Below are 20,316 nucleotides of genomic sequence, written 5' to 3'. Positions count from 1 at the left end.
TGGCTTGACGGCAGGCAGCTGGAGGTGCAACGGCAGTGCTGGGGGGGCTTCTGTGTGCAACTTAATTGAGCTTAGCTCACATCATTGAGCTTCAGATCCTTCAAGCCAGTTCACCAACAGAATAAACATTGCTCATAGAAGGAGTTATACAGCATGGAAACAGGCCCTTCGGCCCAACTCATCCACGCCAACCAAGATGCCTTCCTGAGCTAGTCCCATGTGCCTGCATTTGGCCCACATCCCTCCAAACCTTTCCTATCCATGTACTTGTCCAAAGGTCTTTTAAACATAACTGTACCTGCCTAAACCACTTCCTCTGGCAGCTTGTTCCATATACTCACCACCCTGTGTGGAAAAACTTGCCTCTTTTTAAATCTTTCTCCTGAAACCTGTGCCCTCTAGTTTTGGGCTCCCCTACCCTGGGAAAAAGTGCATCTATCCACTTTACCTTTGCCCTTCATGATTTTATAAACCCCTACAAGGTCACCCCTCAGCCTCTTTCATTCCAGGGAAAACAGTCCCAGTCTCTCCTTATAATCAAGTCCTCCAGTCCTGGTAACATCCTTGAGTATCTTTTCTGCACTTTCCCCAGCTTAATCACGTCCTTCCTACAGTAAGGTGACCAGAACTGAACACAATACTCCAGGTGTGGTTTCACTAACGTCTTGTACAGCTGTAACTTGACATCCCAACTCTTGTATTCAATGTCCTGTCTGATGAAGGCAAGGGTGCCATATGCCTTCTTCACCACCATGTCACCACTTTCAGTGAACTATGTACTTTTACTCCTGGGTCTCTGTTCTACAACATGCCCCAAGGCACTGTCACTTACTGTGCATGTCCTGCCCTGGTTTACCGTCCCAAAATATATCACTTTGCACTTGTCCGAGTTAAACTCCATCGGCCGTTCCTTTGCTCAATTTCCCAATTGATCTAGATCCTGTTGTAACCTTGGACAACCTTCTTCCCTGTCCACACCACCAATTTCTGATGTCATCTGCAAATTAATCAGGCCACCTACATTCTCATCCAAATGGTTAATATAAATGACAAATAACAGGGGACCCAGTGCAGATCCCTGCGGCACACCACTGGTTACAGGCCTCCAATCTGAAAAACAACCCTCCTCTACACTGTCCGACTCCTTACACCCAAGCCAACTTGAGAACCAATTGGCTACCTCACCATGGATCCCAGGTGATCTCATCTTCCAGACCAGCCTACTACGTGGGACCTCGCTAAAATCCATGTAGACAATGTCTACTGCCTTACCCTCGTCAATCTTTTTGGTCACCTCTTCAAAAAAAAGTCAAGATTCGTGAAAGATTTCCCTAGTCAATCCTCACCTTTCCAAATGCAGATGGATCCTGTCTCTCAGAGTCCCCTCCAGTAACTTTCCCACCACTGGCATTAGACTCACTGGCCTGTAGTTCCCTGGCTTGTTCTTGTATGAAGGCACAACATTAGCCACCCTCTAGTCTTCCTAGTGCTAAGGAAGATACAAAAATCTCTGCCAGGGACCCAGTTTCTTCCTTGCCTCCCACAGTGTCCTAGGATACACTTGGTCAGGTCTTGGGGATTTAGCCACCTTTATGTACTCACCACCTCTTTTGCTATTTTGTAAAACACTAGCATGCGAGACCAGGGATATTAACTGGGTAATCCACAGTGTTTTCACACCTGAAACCTTGGATTTTAGTTACAGCCTAAAGCAACAGGTCAGTCTTTTCTCTGGATTAACTCCACTAGACCTTCACCCACACGGATGGTCCTTCAGCACAAGTCAGGCTTTAACATGAGGCACAAGCAATGTACAAATTACAAAGACATCAAAGGTTCAAGCAGGGGACATTCTTCTAGGACTGAAGTAGGTTGTTTAAAGAGAATAACTAATAATCTGCAATTAGTGATCTGGTTTTGTTTGATGCTAACGCTGGCTGTTTGAAGCGGAAACATTCATTTTGCCCATACCAAAATCCCACAAGATGAAATACAAACACAAAATGCTAAACTGCACTTCATTGGTGCTTTGCAATTGATTGCAGGAAAAATGCTTCACAAGCACAAACTGAGAAGACTATTTATTTCTCATTTGGCTATCCCAAGGTCAGTGCTTCTCTTATTTAGCTGCAGAAGCCAAATTTCTTCTTGTCGTGAGTTAAGGGGAAGGAGGAAAATTGGGGATAAAAGAAGTTTCTCCCCCATAAGGCGATCCTGGAATTGGAAGCACATCAAGGGGAATTCAAGGGGATATCTGAGATGATCAGATTTCTATGGTCAATATATAATTTTCAGGTAGCCCCATCAGGAAAATAACAGATTTAAGGCTTTTCATATAGTTCGTCATGATGTAAACGGAAGTTTACCTTGTGTTTGACAAGTGCAATAACCAAGTTTGGTACATTCAATGCTGACACTGGATGTAAAGATAGGGCACATTTCCCTCACAGCACTAACATCCAGCTTCATAAATGAAACATCAGACAATTCTTCAAAAAACTCTTAGAAGCACGCTACTCCTTCTCACTCTCAATTGTCGTGGACGAACAGGTCTCGAGAACGTCATTGTATACTAATCCAATTTACGTACCGAGTTGTTTAAGTTTGTGAAATACTGCAGCATAACCAATGCAGCTTGCATAGAACACCAGCTATTTCTGCCTCTCCCAACTTATTTTTATTTATTGCTGCCTTTAAACATGATTTTTTCCCTTGCTCTCACCTCTTACTCCACTTTTACTTATCTGTTCTTGCCTTTCTCCTGTCTCCTTTTTTAAAAAATATATTTCCTCTTGTTGGCTGCTCTCCGTTTCCTTTCTCACTTCCTAGGGATCGCAAACAACGAACAGGCTGAGGTATTGCAGGCTACTGTCAGGATGGCAAGGGCTTGCTGGGTTCTCTGCTGGCGCAAAGTTGCATTATAAACAGGTATCAGGCAATAGTGAGTTTATAATCTATTCTTCTGTCCATTTGAATTCGTTTGAGAGTATTCTCGATAACAGGAGAGAAAAAAGCTCTTAACTTAAGGGTGGCACGGTAGCGTAGCAGTTAGCGCGACGCTATTACAGCGCCAGCGATCGGGGTTCGATTCCCGTCACTGTCTGTAAGGAGTTTGTACGTTCTCCCCGTGTGCCTGCGTGGGTTTCCTCCGGGTGCTCCGGTTTCCTCCCACATTGCAAAGAAATACGGGTAGGTTAATTTGGGTTTACAATGGGTGGCGCGGACTCGTTGGGCCGGAAGGGCCTGTTACCAGGCTGTAAATAAAATTTAAAAAATTTAATCAAATAAAAATATTACAATTGCAAATCTCTATATAAAGTTAAATGGCTGGATGATATAGTAATATCGATTCTTAATTATTGCTGCTGCTTTCCTAAGATCAAATGTCCTTAAACTTGTGTTGGTTTTTAAGACCCATCTTATGCTTGAATATGACACTATTTCCCAGAGACAAGAGAGATTCTGCAGATGCCGGAATCTGGAGCAACACACACAAAATGCTGGAGGAACTCAGCAAGTCAGGGAGCATCTACAGAGGGAAATAAACAGTCGACGTTTCGGATCGAGACTCTTCATCAGGACTGCTTCCCAGTCTTGCTCCAGGTCTAATAGCTGTCTTTCAAAGTTTCAATGACTATATACTTTGGTTGCACTAATAACACGATCATTTATTGGACAGTAGCTGCATCCAACTGTTCAAGGTAGAAGGAAAATGCTTTGTCATCAAAGGGGAAATGCTGGGAAGAGGTGAAGTAGACTGGGTGGCTGTAAGGAAAGAGGGAGAGAAAGGAATTCTGGCTTAAGTTGGTGGTGAGAGGATGTGGTGCAAGTTTTTCCTTCCCCATTCCCTCAACATTCGAGTAGATGGAGTAGAGGCCTGCTCGCTGCAGACCTGGACATCAGCAGGTCAGCCTCAGCTAAGTTCTGCCTTCAGACCTGCACCTCAGCTCGATGCATGTGGTGGGGTGATGCCCTGGCAGCCTTGGGCCTCCTGGGGTGGTAGGGTTGGGGGAGCTGGTCGAGTGTGGCCTCAGGGGTGAGGGGTCTCTGTAACCCATATTTGAAGAATCACTGGTTGAGACCATTATTCTGGTCTACAAGGTACAAACACTTCTCAATCCATTCTATTCCACACGAAGATAGCACATCCCCATCTCAGACATTAACTAAATTTGTGTTCAATAGAGATAGACATCAGTGTACCATCCAACAGAACAGTGGCCAAAACAAACCCAAGCAAAACTTTACTCTGCATAACACAGTGGATGTGGTGGTGATGCCATAACCAAGACTGGCCAATTTAGCCCAATCCAGGTGATTAAACTGGCAAGCATCTGATGTGCAACATCCAGCAATAGCATGGGTTTACCGTATGGATCCTATTTGAAGACCTGTATGCTTTATTGCTACCAAATAACTTGCGAACATAAGGGATAAGACTGCTTGATGTGCTTCTCAGGATATCTCAATCTCATGAGGAGATGCATGAAAACATGACTTGGAGCTAGATTTAGCACACCTGAACTGTGTTTAAGCCTGAACCTTGCACTTTTTACAACGTTGAGGGAAAGGTAGAGCCCAAATACTGTATATGGGAATATCAGATTTAAGCTTATGACAACAACTGTAAGGTCCAGGGGTCAGAGTGGACGTGGTTGAGAATATCTGAGAAAGATGTTTTAAACCATGAAGGGTTTACAAAAGGTAAAAGAGAACAGCTTCAGTGGCTGAAGCATAGATAAACAGAGAACACAGAAGGAAAGAGATAAATAGTTGGAGAAAGGAGTACAAGAAGATAAGAGGCATAGACTGAGTGGACAGTCAGACTTTTTCCCAGGGCGACAATGGCTAACACGAGGGGACATAATTTTAAGGTGATTGGAGAAGGATACAAGGAGGATGTCAGGGCTAAGTTTATTTTAAACACAGAGTGGTGGGTGCATGGAACGCACTGCCGGCAGGGGTGGTGGGGGCAGATACATTAGGGACATTTAAGAGACACTTAGATAGACACATGAATGATAGAGAAATGGGGGGCTATGTGGGAGGGAAGGGTTAGATAGATCTTAGAGCAGGATAAAATGTCGGCACAACATTGTGGGCCCAAGGGCCCACTTCTGTGCTGTGCTGTAATGTTCGATGTTCTAAAAAGAATGCAAGGATTTAGAAAAAGATGGGGAAAGATGATGATGGAATAGGAAGAGATGGTGCAGACACGATGGCCAAAACAGATCCTGTGCTGTGGAATGATTTCTAAACTGGCACCAAAGTGCGAACACTGCCAAAACACCCTCTGCCTTTGAAAGCAGTAAAACTGCAGTCGCATGTACAAATGCGTGTTCATACACAATCAGCACTGGCAGCAGCTCCCAGGTACAAAGGGAGTTGGTTCACAACATCTAATTTAATGGTGAGCACACTTCATGAACTTTACGGTTGGAATATCAGCACTTGATTAAATAGAAGTCTCTCCCCCCAACCCACCCCTTTTGAAATCTTTATGCTTCAAATTCATTTTAATACTAGTTACCAGACTTGTCTTTTGTAATACGTAATCAAAGTCATGCAGAACTCCAAAGTGCAGGGTTGGGGATGAAGGCATGGAAGTTTATAGTTACTAAATCTGAGAGGTCTTCCTCCTTTCTGAACTGGGATGTCCCCTCCACCAGAGTAAATTGGGCCCTTGCCTGAATCGTGTCTAGTTCCTGAACCTCTGCACCAGCATCTGCAGATGGGTTGAGTGGGTGTGCAAAAATCTGGCAAATAGAATATAATGTGGGAAGTTTCCGAATTTAACAGGAAAAATAGAAACAGAGTTTTATCTAAATGGTGTGAAATTGCAGAGCTCTGAGATGCAGAAGGATCTGGGTGTCCTAATGCACAATTTGCAAAAGACTAGTATGTGGATACAACGTATATATTGATAGGGTATTGCTCTATTTGAGGTTGTTAACCAGTGGTTCAGAGAAGGATTATTTGACGATATCTGGAGTGGACAGGTTGTCTTGTGAGAAAAGGTTGGACAGGCTACGCTCCTATTCGTTGGAGCTTAGAATAGTGAGAGGTGACTTGATTTAAGCATGCAAGATCATGAGTGGGCTTGACAGGGAGGATGCCAACTTGTGGGAGAACCCAGAAATAGGGTCACTGTTTCAGAAAGATAAGGGATGCCCCATTTAAGACTGACGAGGAGAAAGTTTCACTGAGGGTTGAGAGTCTTGAGGAATGTTCTTCCTCAAAGGCCACTGGAAGCAGAGTCAGACTAATTTTAAGACAATGGTAGAAAGATTCTTGATAAACAAGGGGCTGAAAGGTTACTATGGGTAGGCAGCAATGCAGAGTTGAGGTTGCAATCAGATCAGCCAGGATTGCATTGAATAGCAGAGGCAGCTTAAGGGACTGAGTGACCTTCTTTGTAGGATTCAAGATGTTCCTAATTTTTGGGGAAAATATCATTGGGTCGTGGGCGGGGGAAAAATGAACCCAAAACAAAACTGCATGAAACAACATAGCAAATATTCCCGTTGGCCAACCGATGTTCATTACTACATTGAAGAGTTTTCAAACCAAGATGCTAAGTATCAACAAATTTGCCTGGTATGGATTCACACCATCTCCCTGGAAATGCAGAGATGAGAGGGAACTCCCAAGCGCAGAGGGACTGCTTAGAGTTTAAAATCTAAAATAATGCAGCTCATGAGTAGAATTACTCAGTCCAGTCCCACCCAGCATCTGACTTGAGGTTATCTGTACCTATGCGGGAGCAATTCCAATTATAGTGGACAGACTTGCTGATCCACAGACAAATAACAAGGTCTGCTTGTGTGGGAAAGGAAATTTCAAATGTGGGCTGATATACAATTACAAAAGCACTTTTACAATAGGGTTGTAACTTTCATTGCGAGTAGCAGCACAGGGCTGGCATACCAGGAGAGAAAGACAAATCAATGAGACCTACGCGTTTGACATTTTTCCTCTCTGCTGCCGACTTTGCCAAGGACAGGCGGATCATGTACATCAGCAGGCCTGGGATGCGCAGCAAGTCCATGGCATTTCCGATGAATGCTGAAGCAATCACATAGTTCACAAAAAAAGCACCGTTATCGGGGAGAAAGACACACCTAAAACAGAAAACAGATGAGCCGAGTAAGAACTGGCAGCTAGCTAAAGATCACCACTTTGTATAATGTGCAAACCCATTCCACTGGACAAACGCAGAGGTGGGCGGGCTTGATGAATGTGGGTTATTCAGGGAATGTGGGTTATGGGGAACTGACACAGAAGAGGCCAGCACAGATCAGCCATCATACCAAATGATGTGGCAGGGTTGAGTGAGGGGCCTGGTGGCCTCCTCTGGCTCCTGTGCTCTGGCAGTAAATTAATGCAGATGCCATTGGAGAGAGAGAATTCTCCTGGAATGAATTTCCAGCCAAGTTGAGGGAAGAACATTAGGATTAATGCTGCATCCAGACCACAGCACGTCTCGACAATCATTCACATCGATGTTATTTAGGCATTTTACTGCATTGATCTCCTTCATAATAGAATATCTCTGATGAAAAGAAATATTTACCTGCACTGCACTCTCTCTGTAACTGTAACACTATATTCTGCATTCTGTTATTGGTTTCCCTTGTACTACCTCCATGCACTGTGTAATGAATTGATCTGTGTGGATAGCATGCAAGACAGTTTTTTTTAACTGTACCTCGGTACATGTGACGATAATAAACCAATTCCAATATTTTCTCATGACATAGGATGCCATTTCAGCCCGTCCAGTCTAATGTCAGCACAAAGAACATTCCCCCATTGATCTTCCCTGTAACCCATTCTCCACACATTCCCCATCAACTCCTCCCAGATTCTGCCACCCACCTGTACATTAGGGGGCAATTTACAGCGGTCAATTAACCTAGAAACTCACACATCTTTGGGATGTGGGAAGAAGCCAGAGCACGCAGAGGAAACCCAGTCACAGGGAGAACACGCAAACTCCACCAAGACAGCATCCGAGGTCAGGATTGAACCCTGGTTGCTGGAGCTGAGAGGCAGAGGCTCCACCAGCTGTATCACTGTGCAACATTCTTAGTATTCATCCATTCCTCTATTTCAATTGGTCAAGTGTATTCCCAAGATTGGGGATGAAATCCAATGTTTAAGTTTTCATTAGTGTGGATTAATACAACCAATAACTCACTGTAAACATTCACTTGTGATCTGCTACTATTGATAATGGCAACCTCCAGGCACGAGAATGAGCCTAGAACAAAGAAATAGTGACCGGCTCCTCTCATGAATACCAAGTCTGTTTTACCAAAGCCAACATACAACACACTCATTTCAACACAAATTAGTTCATTTAGTGAAGCAATTACAGTTTTCACTCTGAACTGTTTGTAGGCATAGACAGGCCAAACCAATGACGTTAATTCTTCCCAATAACCATCGTATATTAAAATCTGGTCAACATTCAAATATTCCAAAACTTAATTGTTGGCTACTTTTGGTGACAATGCTATAACCAGCCAAAGAGGAGGTGACTGGGTAATTCCCTTGTCAATCAGGTATAGTGACCACATTGCTGCAAGTGACTTGAGTTGTGCATGTACTTTAAACGCAACTATCCTTCAAATATAAGTTTTTAATTTTTAAAATTTAAAAAATTTTTTAAAAATTAAAAAAATTATTTACAATGTGGTTAACAGGCCCTTCTGGCCCAATGAATCCACGCCGCCCGTTTTAAACCCAAATTAACCTACCCGTACGTCTTTGGAATGTGGGAGGAAACCGGAGCACCCGGAGGAAACCCACGCAGACACGGGAGAACGTACAAACTCCTCACAGACAGCGGCAGGAATCGAACCCCGATCGCTGGTGCTGTAATAGCGTCGTGCTAACTGCTACGCTACCGTGCTGCCCCACTCAGTACATTTTCCTGAAGAGTTGCCCTTTTACAAGTGACGTTGCTGTAGTTTCTTTCCTTCACTCTTTAAACAAACTAAGCCTTTAGTAACTGATTATATATACTGCATGATGCACTGTTTGTCATCTGTACCTAAGCACCCATCTTTGTGTCATTGGTGGAGGCAATGTTTAACAATAAAATCATAACTAACAATATTGTTATAGCACTGATCACCCCAAAAATGTCTGGGGTGTCAGCAGTTGCAGCAGCCTCACCACCATGAGACTCAGGATCTGCTGGAAGAGAGCCCAACTCCTGGTTTCTATGGGGTTCCCCTCAGCTGGTTGTTGTGTGTGCGTTTGCCAGGTAAAGGTGCAACAATGGAATCTTCCATGAAGAATGGTCATTCGAGGTCAGCGGCCCTCCAGTTCCTCACCCAGAGGATTGTTGTGGAGGACAGGGCAAGAAAAGCACGATGGGCCGAATGGCCTACTTCCACTCCTTTGTCTTGTGATCTTGTGAAAAAGGAAATAGATTTGGTATAGAGTAGGGGGAAAGGGTACATAAAAAGCATGAAACAGGTCAAAATCTCTGTTCAAGGTACTTCTCATTTGAATCCTGATAAACATGGAACACAAAGGCCCTTCAGCCCACAATGTCTTGTGCTGACAAAGATGCCAGTTTAAACTAATCCCATCCACCTGCACATGGTCTGTATTGCTCCATTCCCTGCAGGTTCATATGCCTGTCTAAATGCCTCATAAGTGCTGTTATTGTATTTGCTTCCACCACTTTCCCCGACAGCATATTCTGGGCACCTACCATTCTCTGTAAACAAAAAACTTGCCTCGTAAATCTTTAAATGCCTCCCCCCCCCCCCCCCCCCCCCCCCCCCCCCCCCTTTTACAAAGCTACACCCTCTCGTATTTGACATTTCCACCCTGGGGAAAAGAACAACCATCTACCCTATCTATGCCTCTCATAATTTTATATACTTCTTATCAGTTTGCTCTTCAGCTTCTGACGTACGAGAGAAAACAATCCATGTTTGTCCAACATCTCCTTACAGCTAATACTCTCTTATCCAAAATTCCTGGTGAATCTCTTCTGCACCTTCAAAGCCTCTACATCCTTCCTGTAATGGGTCGACCAGAACTCCAAACTAACCATAAGTTTTATACAGCTGTAACGTGACTTCCCAACTTTTGAACTCAACATCCCGACCAATGAAGGTAAATATACTCATGCCTTCTTTAATACCCTATCCACTTGTGTTTTTACTTTCAGGGAGCTATGGACTTGCACCCCAAGATCCCTCCATACATCAATGCTCCTAAAGGTCCTGCTATTGAAATAGTCTACAACAAGACGAGACGATCACTTGTTTTACAACCCCTATTACTCTCAATGTCATAAGCTCTTCTCAGCATTAGTCAGTTAGAACCTGGGCATTTTCAGGGTGATGCCCTAATTCAAGTCTTGCAAAACCCAGTCCAGGATAATGTCACTGCAAGGTGTAAAGACATAAACCTCAAAGTCATGATATTTCAGTTAGTTTTTATTAACTAAATGCAAGAGCTTTACCCAAGTCCAATAGTGTAACAACGTGCAAAAAACATAGGCCAAACATTCAGCGAAAATGATGAAAAAGCCTCGTAACAAGTTCAAGTCTCAATGGAGCTTCTAATATACTCAAACAACACTGACACCTCTTCAGCACAGGGTCTGTCTATTCTTTATGAAGCCATCACCACCTCATGTGCTCAAGATGCCTTAAAAAACACATTCATCCAAATGACAATAGGCTTTGCCGAGTTTTCTTCCTCTGTATTTCCAGGGGCCACTCCATCGGTACTGAAGCTGGCCAGACCAAATATTGAGGCTTCCACTGCTCTGACGATGTTGCAGAAATTGAGGCCTTGGCAAAATTCTCCAAGTATTCCAATTCCCAAGTTTTTAAAAAAATATATACACAGAGCGGTGGGTGCCTGGAAGGGGTGGTGGTGGAAGCAGTTAAGATAGTGGTGTTTAAGAGTCTCTTGGATAGGCACACGAATGTGCAGGGAATGGAGGGATGTGGACATTGTGTATGCAGAAGGGATTGGTTTTGTTAGGCATTTAATTACTAGATTAATTAGGTGGGCTGAAGGGCCTGTTCCTGTGTTGTGCTGTTCTATGTTGTTCCCTCTCTCTCATAACCACCAGCTGGTAGACATTCCAAAACTATGTATATGCAAGTCAAGAAACCAAGTTTCTCCCCTATTGCATCATCTAGCTACCATTCCAATGACTCTCACTTTTTCTGTCCAAAAGCACTTCGTTGGGTATGAATTGTTTCAGGATGCCCCGTTGTCATGAAAGCAGTGATGGAAATGCAACCCCTTTTCTTTGTTCACACCTGGGAAATTACTTAAAACATCCAACAAAAAAAAACGTAAGTCTCTTCCTAACCCCTCTTTGAAAAGCACACCAATTAAAATTAATTTGATTCTGAAAGACTCGGTCAGTTCATATTATCAAAGCTCCAGCTCATACAACTTAAACTACAGAATCTGACTTGGTTTCATCCTCCCTTGTAAATTATTTCACTTTGCTTCCTCTGTACTGCCTACAGTTGACAGAACCACGAAACTGCTCCATCTGTAAGAGCACAGATGACCTGTGAGTTCCAGAAGCAGCTTGTCTTCTCTCCTGTTTTATTGTGTGAGAGAAGATCACAAACAGGTGCCTTCAATACTGTAGCAAAAACAGAATGCTGAAAATACTCAGCTGGGCGGCACGGTAGCGTAGTGGTTAGCGTGATGCTATTACGGCGCCAGCGATCGGGGTTCGATTCCCGTCGCTGTCTGTAAGGAGGTTGTACATTCTTCCCGTGTCTGCGTGGGTTTCCTCCGGGTGCTCCGGTTTCCTCCCACATTCCAAAGACGTACGGGTAGGTTAATTTGGGTTTAAAATGGGCAGCGCGGACTCGTTGGGCCGGAAGGGCCTGTTACCACGCTGTAAATAAAATTTAAAAAAAATTAAAGGTCACGCAGCATTGATGGAGATAGGAAGAGTAGATCTTCAGTGTGAAAAGACCCGATGAAGTCATTGATCTGAAACATTAACTCATATTCTCCCTTAAGTGAATGCAGTATGAATTTATCAGCAACTTGAGTTCCATCTGCTTCCACCACATGGGAGCAGAAATGCCTAGTAAGAGGAAAGAGTTCTAGGTCTGTGTCAGTGGCTAACCTGAAACACTCCAAGCTTGCCAACATCAGACTTTAATGGACAAAAGATAAGGGGCAAGTAGCCAATTTGCTCGCACGTGATCATTTAAACCATCTTAATGACTCTTCTTACCTCTGCTTTTATACCTGCAACAGCCAGGTTTTTAAAAAGGTCTCAATACCTGGCAGGTAAGAATAAGCATGAAGGGTTGAACCCATCAGGTAAATTCTTGAAGACTAGGTTACCTGTTAACCACTGAAACCCAGCCAACAAAGCATACCCCCCAACTCCAACCCATCAACAGACCATACCTCAAAGTACAAACTCCCAATAAACCCCACTGCCAGACCAACCACCGAACGGTTAGGAAACCTGGAAAAAGCCAGACCTAGAGAAATTCTGTGCATATCGGTCAACAGAGAGGAGCTTTGTAGTCAGATACTCACTCAAACCGTACGGTGGCTTCTTCCAAGAACTTCTTGTCAAACAGCCAACGGAAAAACAGGTCCAGACTAGAATCGAAATAAGCAGAGTCTTAGAGATTTATGGATAATTTACATACTGGCTTGCTGCAAATCTGTTCGGACTGGATCTGCCGAGTTATTACTCCATTGCAGCAACTTCACCTTTAATGCTCTTCATTATCGATTTTCTTCCACACCACCCTCAGAAAATTGGTTTCAAAAAAAGGGCTCCTTCAGGAGCCCTCGTTGCATCAGGATGACTATGTTTTGAGAAGAGTTAAGATTAAGCAAGCAATTCCCAGTCTCAGTCTGTTAAGTAACTTGTGAAAAGCAAAATAGAGGCCACATCAGGATTGTGCTGTGGAAAGTTTCACATATGGAATCAGGATCCAGATTCCAATCTCTACACTGTGCAGGAGAGCTATCAGAACAATCAAACTATTGTTGTCCTTTTTAGGGTAACCGTACACAAGGCAACCCAGGCAAGATCAAGGGAACAACAATTCTACAGCTTGGAAGTACAATGCACATCTTCTTCACAAACTAATTCACGGGTAGCAATCTTTTATTTCACTAGTCCACTGGGGTTGGGGAAAATGCTCAAGGCTAGAGTTGCCTCCATTTAACAAGAATGTTTACAGCTCGAGGTTTCTGATCCATTGGACACTATTATTGGCACACACTATCAGATCACACACTATCACACTACAAGCATGATAAGGGATTGGGAGAGAAAGTACTTGGAGATGATGCTTTAGGCAAGTCCCGACACCACCTACAAGCTCAAAAGATCCTATGCCAGGTGAGTGTCCCTGATGCCTTTTATTTACTAAATCAATGACACTGCACTAAACACATCCAATCACTTTCCACATTTTGTACATGCCTCTGTACCAAAAGATTGGCATTGCTTGCTGAAATGCTGGAGAATATACACATTGAATTGTTTAGGTTCTTAAACTTGGCTAACTCACCTGCTGAGGCCCAGTGATGGCAGAATTAAAACCATAAAGATAAGGAAAGTGTAGCATTTGTGCATCGTTGTTCGATTTTCCCCTGACCTGCAAGAGATGGAGCAGGGATTAAATTTGGCATCGTAACCAGAACTTCTAGACCCCAAAAACTCAAAATGTCAAGGCTTCAAGTGAAACTTGTAGAAACATATATAATTGTGGCTGAAAAAAATAAATAAAAGGGAGCACTGTAGTTTTCTCTTTCGAGTTAGATGCTCTCTAAACCAAAAGATGGCATTGAAAACATTTAAACTTGCAGATGCTGGAAATCTTAAAAACAAAAACGGAAAATGCTGGAAATACTCAGAAGGTCAGGTGCATCTGTGGGAATAGACACAGAGTTAATGTTTCAGATAGAAGATCTATTGAAGAGTCTTTGACCCGAAACATTAACCCCATTTCTCTTCCCAGGGATGCACAGCCTGACTTGCTGAGTATTTCCACCATTTCCTGTTTTTACAAAAGGTGGCATTGATTGGCTCAACATAAAATCTCAAAAAAAACGCAGGGAAGTTATCTGTAGACCAAGATGTCACTGAATCAACATCATTTGAACAGATTATCTTATTGCCATTTCTTAGAATTGCTATTTATAAATTGCCTACTATTCCACAGTGATTACAAATTGAATAGAATGTGGCTATTTCATTGGTTCTATAACATTCAAATGATGAAAAGATTTAGCATTTATATGAAGTTTTTTCCCTGGGGGAGAAAACGCCTCGTTCTCTCACCTCCATATCCCCATTATTTTACTTGGTCAGCCCAGTCCATGGTGTCATGACAACAATCTTTCCCTCAATGCCAGCAAAACAAGAGAGATGTCATTGACTTCAGGAAGGTGGGGGGGGGGGGGGGGGGGGGGGGGGGGTGGTGGCTGGTGGTGCAGTGCACACGTTCCGGTCTACACCAACGGTGCTGAGGTTGAGAGCTTCAAGTTCCTCGGAGTGAACATCACCAATAGCCGATCCTGTTCCAACTACGTAGACGCCGCGGCCAAGAAAGTTCACCAGTGCCTCTACTTCCTCAGGAGGCTAAAGAAATTTGGCATAACCCCTTTGACACTCACCAACTTTTACTGATGCACCATAGAAAGCATCCTATCTGGATACATCGTGGCTTGATATGGCAACTGCTCTACCCAGGACCACAAGCAGCTTCAGAGAGTTGTGGACACAGTTCAGCACATCATATAAACCAGTCTCCCCCTCCATGGACTCTGTCTATACTTCTCGCTGCCTCAGTAAAGCTGCCAGCATAATCAAAGACCCCATCCACCTAAGACATTCTCCCTTCTCCCCTCTCCCATCGGGCAGAAGATACGAAAGGCTGAAAGCACGTACCACCAGGCTCAAGGACAGCTTCTACCCAGTTGTTATAAGACTATTGTCCCCTAGTACAATAAGATGGACTCTTGACCTCACAATCTACCTCATTATGACCTTGCACCTTGTTGTCAACCTGCACTGCACTTTCTGAAGCTGTGACACTTTACTCTGCATTCTGTATTGTCTTACCTTGTACTACCTCAATGCAGTGCGTAATGAATTGGTCCGTATGAACGGTATGCAAGACTTGTACCTCGGTACAAGTGACAATAATAAACCAATTCCAATATACATCTCCAAGAGTGCACTCAAACTGTGAGACCTCGTAGTGCTAGTTTTGATGGCGTCAAGGCAAGGGCTGGGACATTAACTGAGTTGGGGGAGGTGTCCATCAAGAGTTTGGTGGGTGCAATGAATGGGAGTGATGGAGAGATGAAAGTGAATGTGGGAGGCATGCTTAGGATGGGAGAGATGAAGATGTAATGAATTTAGGATTACGCTTAGGAAGTGCGCAAGCTGGTGACTTTGTTGATAGTGAAGAGATTTGACTTTGGCTATAGATGAGTTGGTAAGATGGGCAGTGAAATGGCAGATAAAACTTAATCCTGAAAAACATTGCGATGCATTTTGGGAGGTCTAACAAGGCTAGGATGTAAATAATGAATGATAGAACCCTAGGAATCACTGAGCAGAGTGACCTCAGTGTACTTGACCAAAGTTACCTGAAGGCAGCAGCACAGGTAGATAATGTGGTTATGGCGTACGGGATACTTGTGTTCATTAGCCAGGGAATAGAATATAAACATAGGGAGGTTATGGTATAGCTTTGTAAAACATTGATTAGGCCACAGATGGGTGAATTGTCCCCATTATGGTCACTTCACTATAGGAAGAATGTTATTGCACTAGAGGGTGCAGAAGAGCATCACCAGGATATTGCTTGGGTTTGGAAGTGTTTCGGTTATAAGACTGGATTTGTTGTCCTTGGAGCAAGAGGGCCTGTGTGGGGGAGGGGAGGGTAGATGATAGAAGTATTCAAAATTATGTGGGGAATAGATTGGTTAATGATAAACATTGCCCCTGTAGCAGAGGTGTCTAAAACCAGAGGGCACAGGCTTAAAATAAGGATTAAGAGATGTAGAGGAATTCAAGGAAGAATTTTTGGAATTCTCCAGGTTGGAATCTGGAGCACATGCCCTGTCCTAGGAGGTGGTGGAGGCAGACCCTTACAACATGTAGGATTTAGATGAACACTTGAACTACCATGGGATAGAAGGCCATGGACAAGGTACTGGAAATGGGATTACGACAGTCGGCAATCGATGACTGGTACAGACACAATGGGCTGAAGGGTCAGTTTCTGTACTGTATGATGCTTATTTCCTGGAATGTATTCCAGAGCACAGGAATGAGACACGAGAAATAAGAACCATGGCTGGAAGAAGATTGCACGCAAGCTATCTTTGATGTTGTTCTGGCTACGAATGTGTAGGGAAGACATGAGCTGGAGAAGTATTGGGAGGAATATGTCATAGGTTTCTTTGTCAAAAGGCAGAGGAATTAAAGGACCATTGTCAAAGTTACCAAAGGTGTCTTTTCATAACATTGTTTAAAATCCGTGCTGAATTAGGGACTCAAAGACGAATGGAGTTGTGGGAAAGATGGGCAAGGATTTGAGAATCAACGTGTGAAGAGGATGGATGGCAGAGATGAGATGGTAGCTTATAGCGACAAAAATGTGAGAATTTACTTTTCGGAAGAGGGTGTGATGAAGGTGATCTTGAAAGAAGGTCAATACCAAAGGACAAAGACCCAGTTGCAACTGCACCATGCATGGAAGCCAGGAAGGGGATACAGGAAGAATTGAAAGAGGGTGGATTCAGTGATCAGGCAGGGGTGAGGTTTTATTCTGGGCAAGATGAGGAGTGAAGCTTCAAAGGTGGCTGAATGGATAGCTTTAATCTCTTTGACCAGAAGTTTGATAATAAGCTGACTTCATTTGTTTATGATGAAGGGAAAGGAACTTAATCTGTAAAGAAGTCAGAGATTCTCTACAGGGCTCTTTGCAATCAAAGACTGTATTCAGAATAATGGAAAACAGACAGCAAGTTGCCTATTTTGTTCACTTAAATAATTGATTTTCTGACACTAGCACTGACTTTGATGGATAAATAATTGAGCTTTGGCAAATATACTTTCTCATCTACAGATCAGAGACATCTTGATCAACTAACATTTTTCAATGGACTAGAGATAGAAGGTACATGCTCCCAAAGGAAGACTGAGAGGCTTATACATTCTCTTGCAACACTGGCTCCAAGCATGGATGCAGAGGTCAAAGTTGAACAGAAAATGCTGCCAGTGGTCACACTGTATTAGTTGGTCATGTTGATTACATTAATCTTTAAGAGGTGAGCATCAATCTATTCTCAGTAACAATCATTAGGTGTAATCATTCTTCAAGAAAGGCAGCAGGAAAAAGCCTGGCAACCATGGACCAGTGAGCCTAACATCAGAAGTATGGAAGATACTGGAGGGGAAAAAAAATGAGGGAGAGGATTAATGATCATTTGGAAAGGCAGGGACTAATCAGAGGCAGCCAACATGGCTTTGTCAAGGGGAGATTCCATCTGACCAATCTGATCACATTCGTTGAACAGATAATAAAGTGTATCAATGAGGGCAGGGTAGTAGATGTGATTTACATGGACTTAAGTAAAGCCTTTGACAAGGTCCCAACATGAGAGACTGGTTCAAAAGGTTAGGACCCATGGAATCCAAGACAAGGTGGCAAACTGGTTTGGCAACAGAAAACAGAAGGTGATGGTAGAGGGCTGCTTTTTCCAATTGAATGCCTGTGACTAGTGGTGTCCCAGAAGGATCGGTGTTGGGACCCAAGATCAGCAAGCTTGCGGATAATACGAAGATTAGTGGAGTTGTTAATAGTGTGGAAGGTAATCTTGGGCTGCAGAAAAATGATGATATTTTGGTGAAATGGACTGAAAAATGGCAGATGAAGCTTAATGCAGACAAATAGGAGGTCATGAATTTTGGGAGCACTGAGGAACAGGGGGAGCAGAGTACAAGTCCATAGACCCTTGAAGGTGGTAACACAGGTAGACATCATGGTTAGGAAGGCATACAGGATACTGGGCTTCATTAGTCATAGCGCTGAATACAGAAGTGGGGAGGTTATGCTCCAACAATCTTGGTCAGACCTCAGCTGGAGCACTGCATGCAGTTCTGGTCACTAAGATAAAGGAAGGATGTGATAGCAGAGGGGGAGCAGAGGAGATTCACCAGGATGTTGCCTGGGATGGAGCAACTCATTTATGGAGAGACTGAGTCTTTTCTCCTTGGAGTGAAGGAGATTAAAAGGGGAGATGATTGAGGTATACAAAATTATGAGGAGTAGATTGCAGGAGTGCAGAGGTAGATAAAATTAGAGGACATAGGATAAGGGGTAATAGATTCAGAGGGGTTATGAGGGGTACCTTCTTCACCCAGAGAGTGGTGAGAGGCTGAATGCATTGCCTGAGAGTGGTCGCAGATCGGTCGCTGACAACATTATAAAGTGTCTAGATGAGCACTCGAATCTCCCAGAGGGCTATGGACCAAATGCAGTGGGGTTAATACAGAAGAGTGCCCACAGGTCGCCATGGACGAGCTGGGCTGAATGGCCTGTTTCCATGCAGTACGATTCTAACACTCATTAAATGTAACCATTCCTTTTGCCTCGATAGTATCCAGATAGGTAACCACTCCCTTCCCCAAAGTAACATTGGAAATAACTGCTTGGGTTTCAGTACGATTCATTTAGGTTTCTAATGTGATCCTTTTCACTAACATAGTCCCTCATCTCTCAGGATGTTGAAACCAATTTAGTCCTATTCTTAGCCTGTTTAATTTCCACTGAATAAACTCTGACCAGGTTACTGAACATTTCATAATCAAAATGAAGATAAACAACAGTTTAAACTGAAAGCGAAGTTACCCAACTCACCAGGTGACCTGAAAAACAGAACAGAGTCATACAACACAGAAAAAGGCCCTTCAGCCCAACTGGTCCATGCTGACCAAGGTGCCCCACGCAAGCTAGTCTCACTTGACCACGTTTAGCTCATATCCCTCTAAACCGTTTCTATCCATGTACCTGTTCAACTGTCCTTTAAAGGTTTTCATTGTACTTGCCTCAACCACTTCCTCTGGCAGCTCGTTCCACATATAAACTATGCTTAGTGTAAAAAAAAGTTGCCCAAGTTTCTATTAGATCTTTCCCTCTCACCTTAAACCTATGCTCTCTAGTTAGAGTAACAATCAATCTGCTGGATGAACTGCTTTCCTCAGATGCTGCTTGACCCATTGAGTTCCTCCAGCAGATTGTTTTTTGCTCCATATTCCAGCATCTACAGTCTCTTGTTTTTCCATTGAACATGTGCTGACCACAATGCCAACTTAAACTGACATCTGCCTGCACATGGTCTATATCCCTCAATACTCTTCCTGTTCATGTGCCTGTCTAAATGCCTCTTAAACGTTGCTATAGTATCTGCTTCCACCATCTCCTCTGGCAGTGCATTCCAGGCACATACCACTCAGTAAAGAAAAACTTGGCATGCAAGTTTCCTTTAAACTTTCACCCCTCATCTTAAAGGTATGCCCTCTAGTATTCGACATTTCTACCCTGGGAAGAAGACAGACCATCAGCCTTATGTGCGCCTCTTATAATTTGACACATTTCTATCAGGTCACTCATCAGCCTCCGATACAGAGAAAACAATCCAAGTTTGCCCAACCTCTCCTTACTCTCCGATCCAGGCAGCATCCTGGGGAACCTCTCCTGCACCCTCTCCAAAGCCTCCACATCCTTCCTGTAATGAGGCGACCAGAACTGCACACAATACTTACATTTCATACTTCATTAAAAACAAGAGAGGATCTAGGGAGAGGGTAAAGGAGGATCACTCAAGGATAAAGGAGGGAATTTATTCTTGGAGTCAGAGGATGTAGACATGGTACTACATGAGAACTTTGTGTCAGCAGTCACCAAGGACACGAAGGATAGTGAGAGCAGAGTGGGGCAGGTTAATGTACCAGGGCACCTTGAGATCAGGATGATGATGGTGCTGGGTCTTTTGAAGAAAATCAAGATGGACAAGTCCCCTGATGGAATATATCCCAGGTTACTTAAAGAGGCAAGAGGGGAGATTGCTGAGGCCTTGACAAAGATCTTTGTATCATCACTAGCAACGGATGAGGTCCCAGAGGACTGGAGAGGATCCAATGTCATTCCTTTGTTCAAGAAGTTATCGGCCGGTGAGCCTCATATCAGTGGTAGGGAAGCTTTTGGAGAGGATTCTTAGGGATGGCATTTAAGCGCATTTGGAAAA

General features: G+C 43.5%; 1 protein-coding gene across 4 annotated transcripts in view; it reads right to left on the bottom strand.

The window, feature by feature from the left end:
- LOC127574799 (CSC1-like protein 2) overlaps positions 1-20,316 on the bottom strand; it is a 156,979-nt gene that overhangs the window by 20,294 nt on the left and 116,369 nt on the right. For all 4 annotated transcript variants that reach the window (XM_052024162.1, XM_052024163.1, XM_052024165.1 and 1 more), the window contains 3 exons: positions 13,560-13,646; positions 12,568-12,633; positions 6,959-7,121 (listed from right to left, as the gene is read on the bottom strand). In XM_052024162.1, the coding sequence (XP_051880122.1) occupies positions 6,959-7,121; positions 12,568-12,633; positions 13,560-13,646 (316 nt within the window). The remainder of the gene's footprint in view (positions 1-6,958; positions 7,122-12,567; positions 12,634-13,559; positions 13,647-20,316) is intronic.

The sequence above is a fragment of the Pristis pectinata genome, chromosome 10, assembly GCF_009764475.1.
Source record: "Pristis pectinata isolate sPriPec2 chromosome 10, sPriPec2.1.pri, whole genome shotgun sequence".
NCBI classification, from domain to species: Eukaryota; Metazoa; Chordata; class Chondrichthyes; order Rhinopristiformes; family Pristidae; genus Pristis; species Pristis pectinata.
The sequence above is the reverse complement of the archived record's forward strand: the minus strand, read 5'-3'. Positions and strand labels throughout refer to the sequence as shown.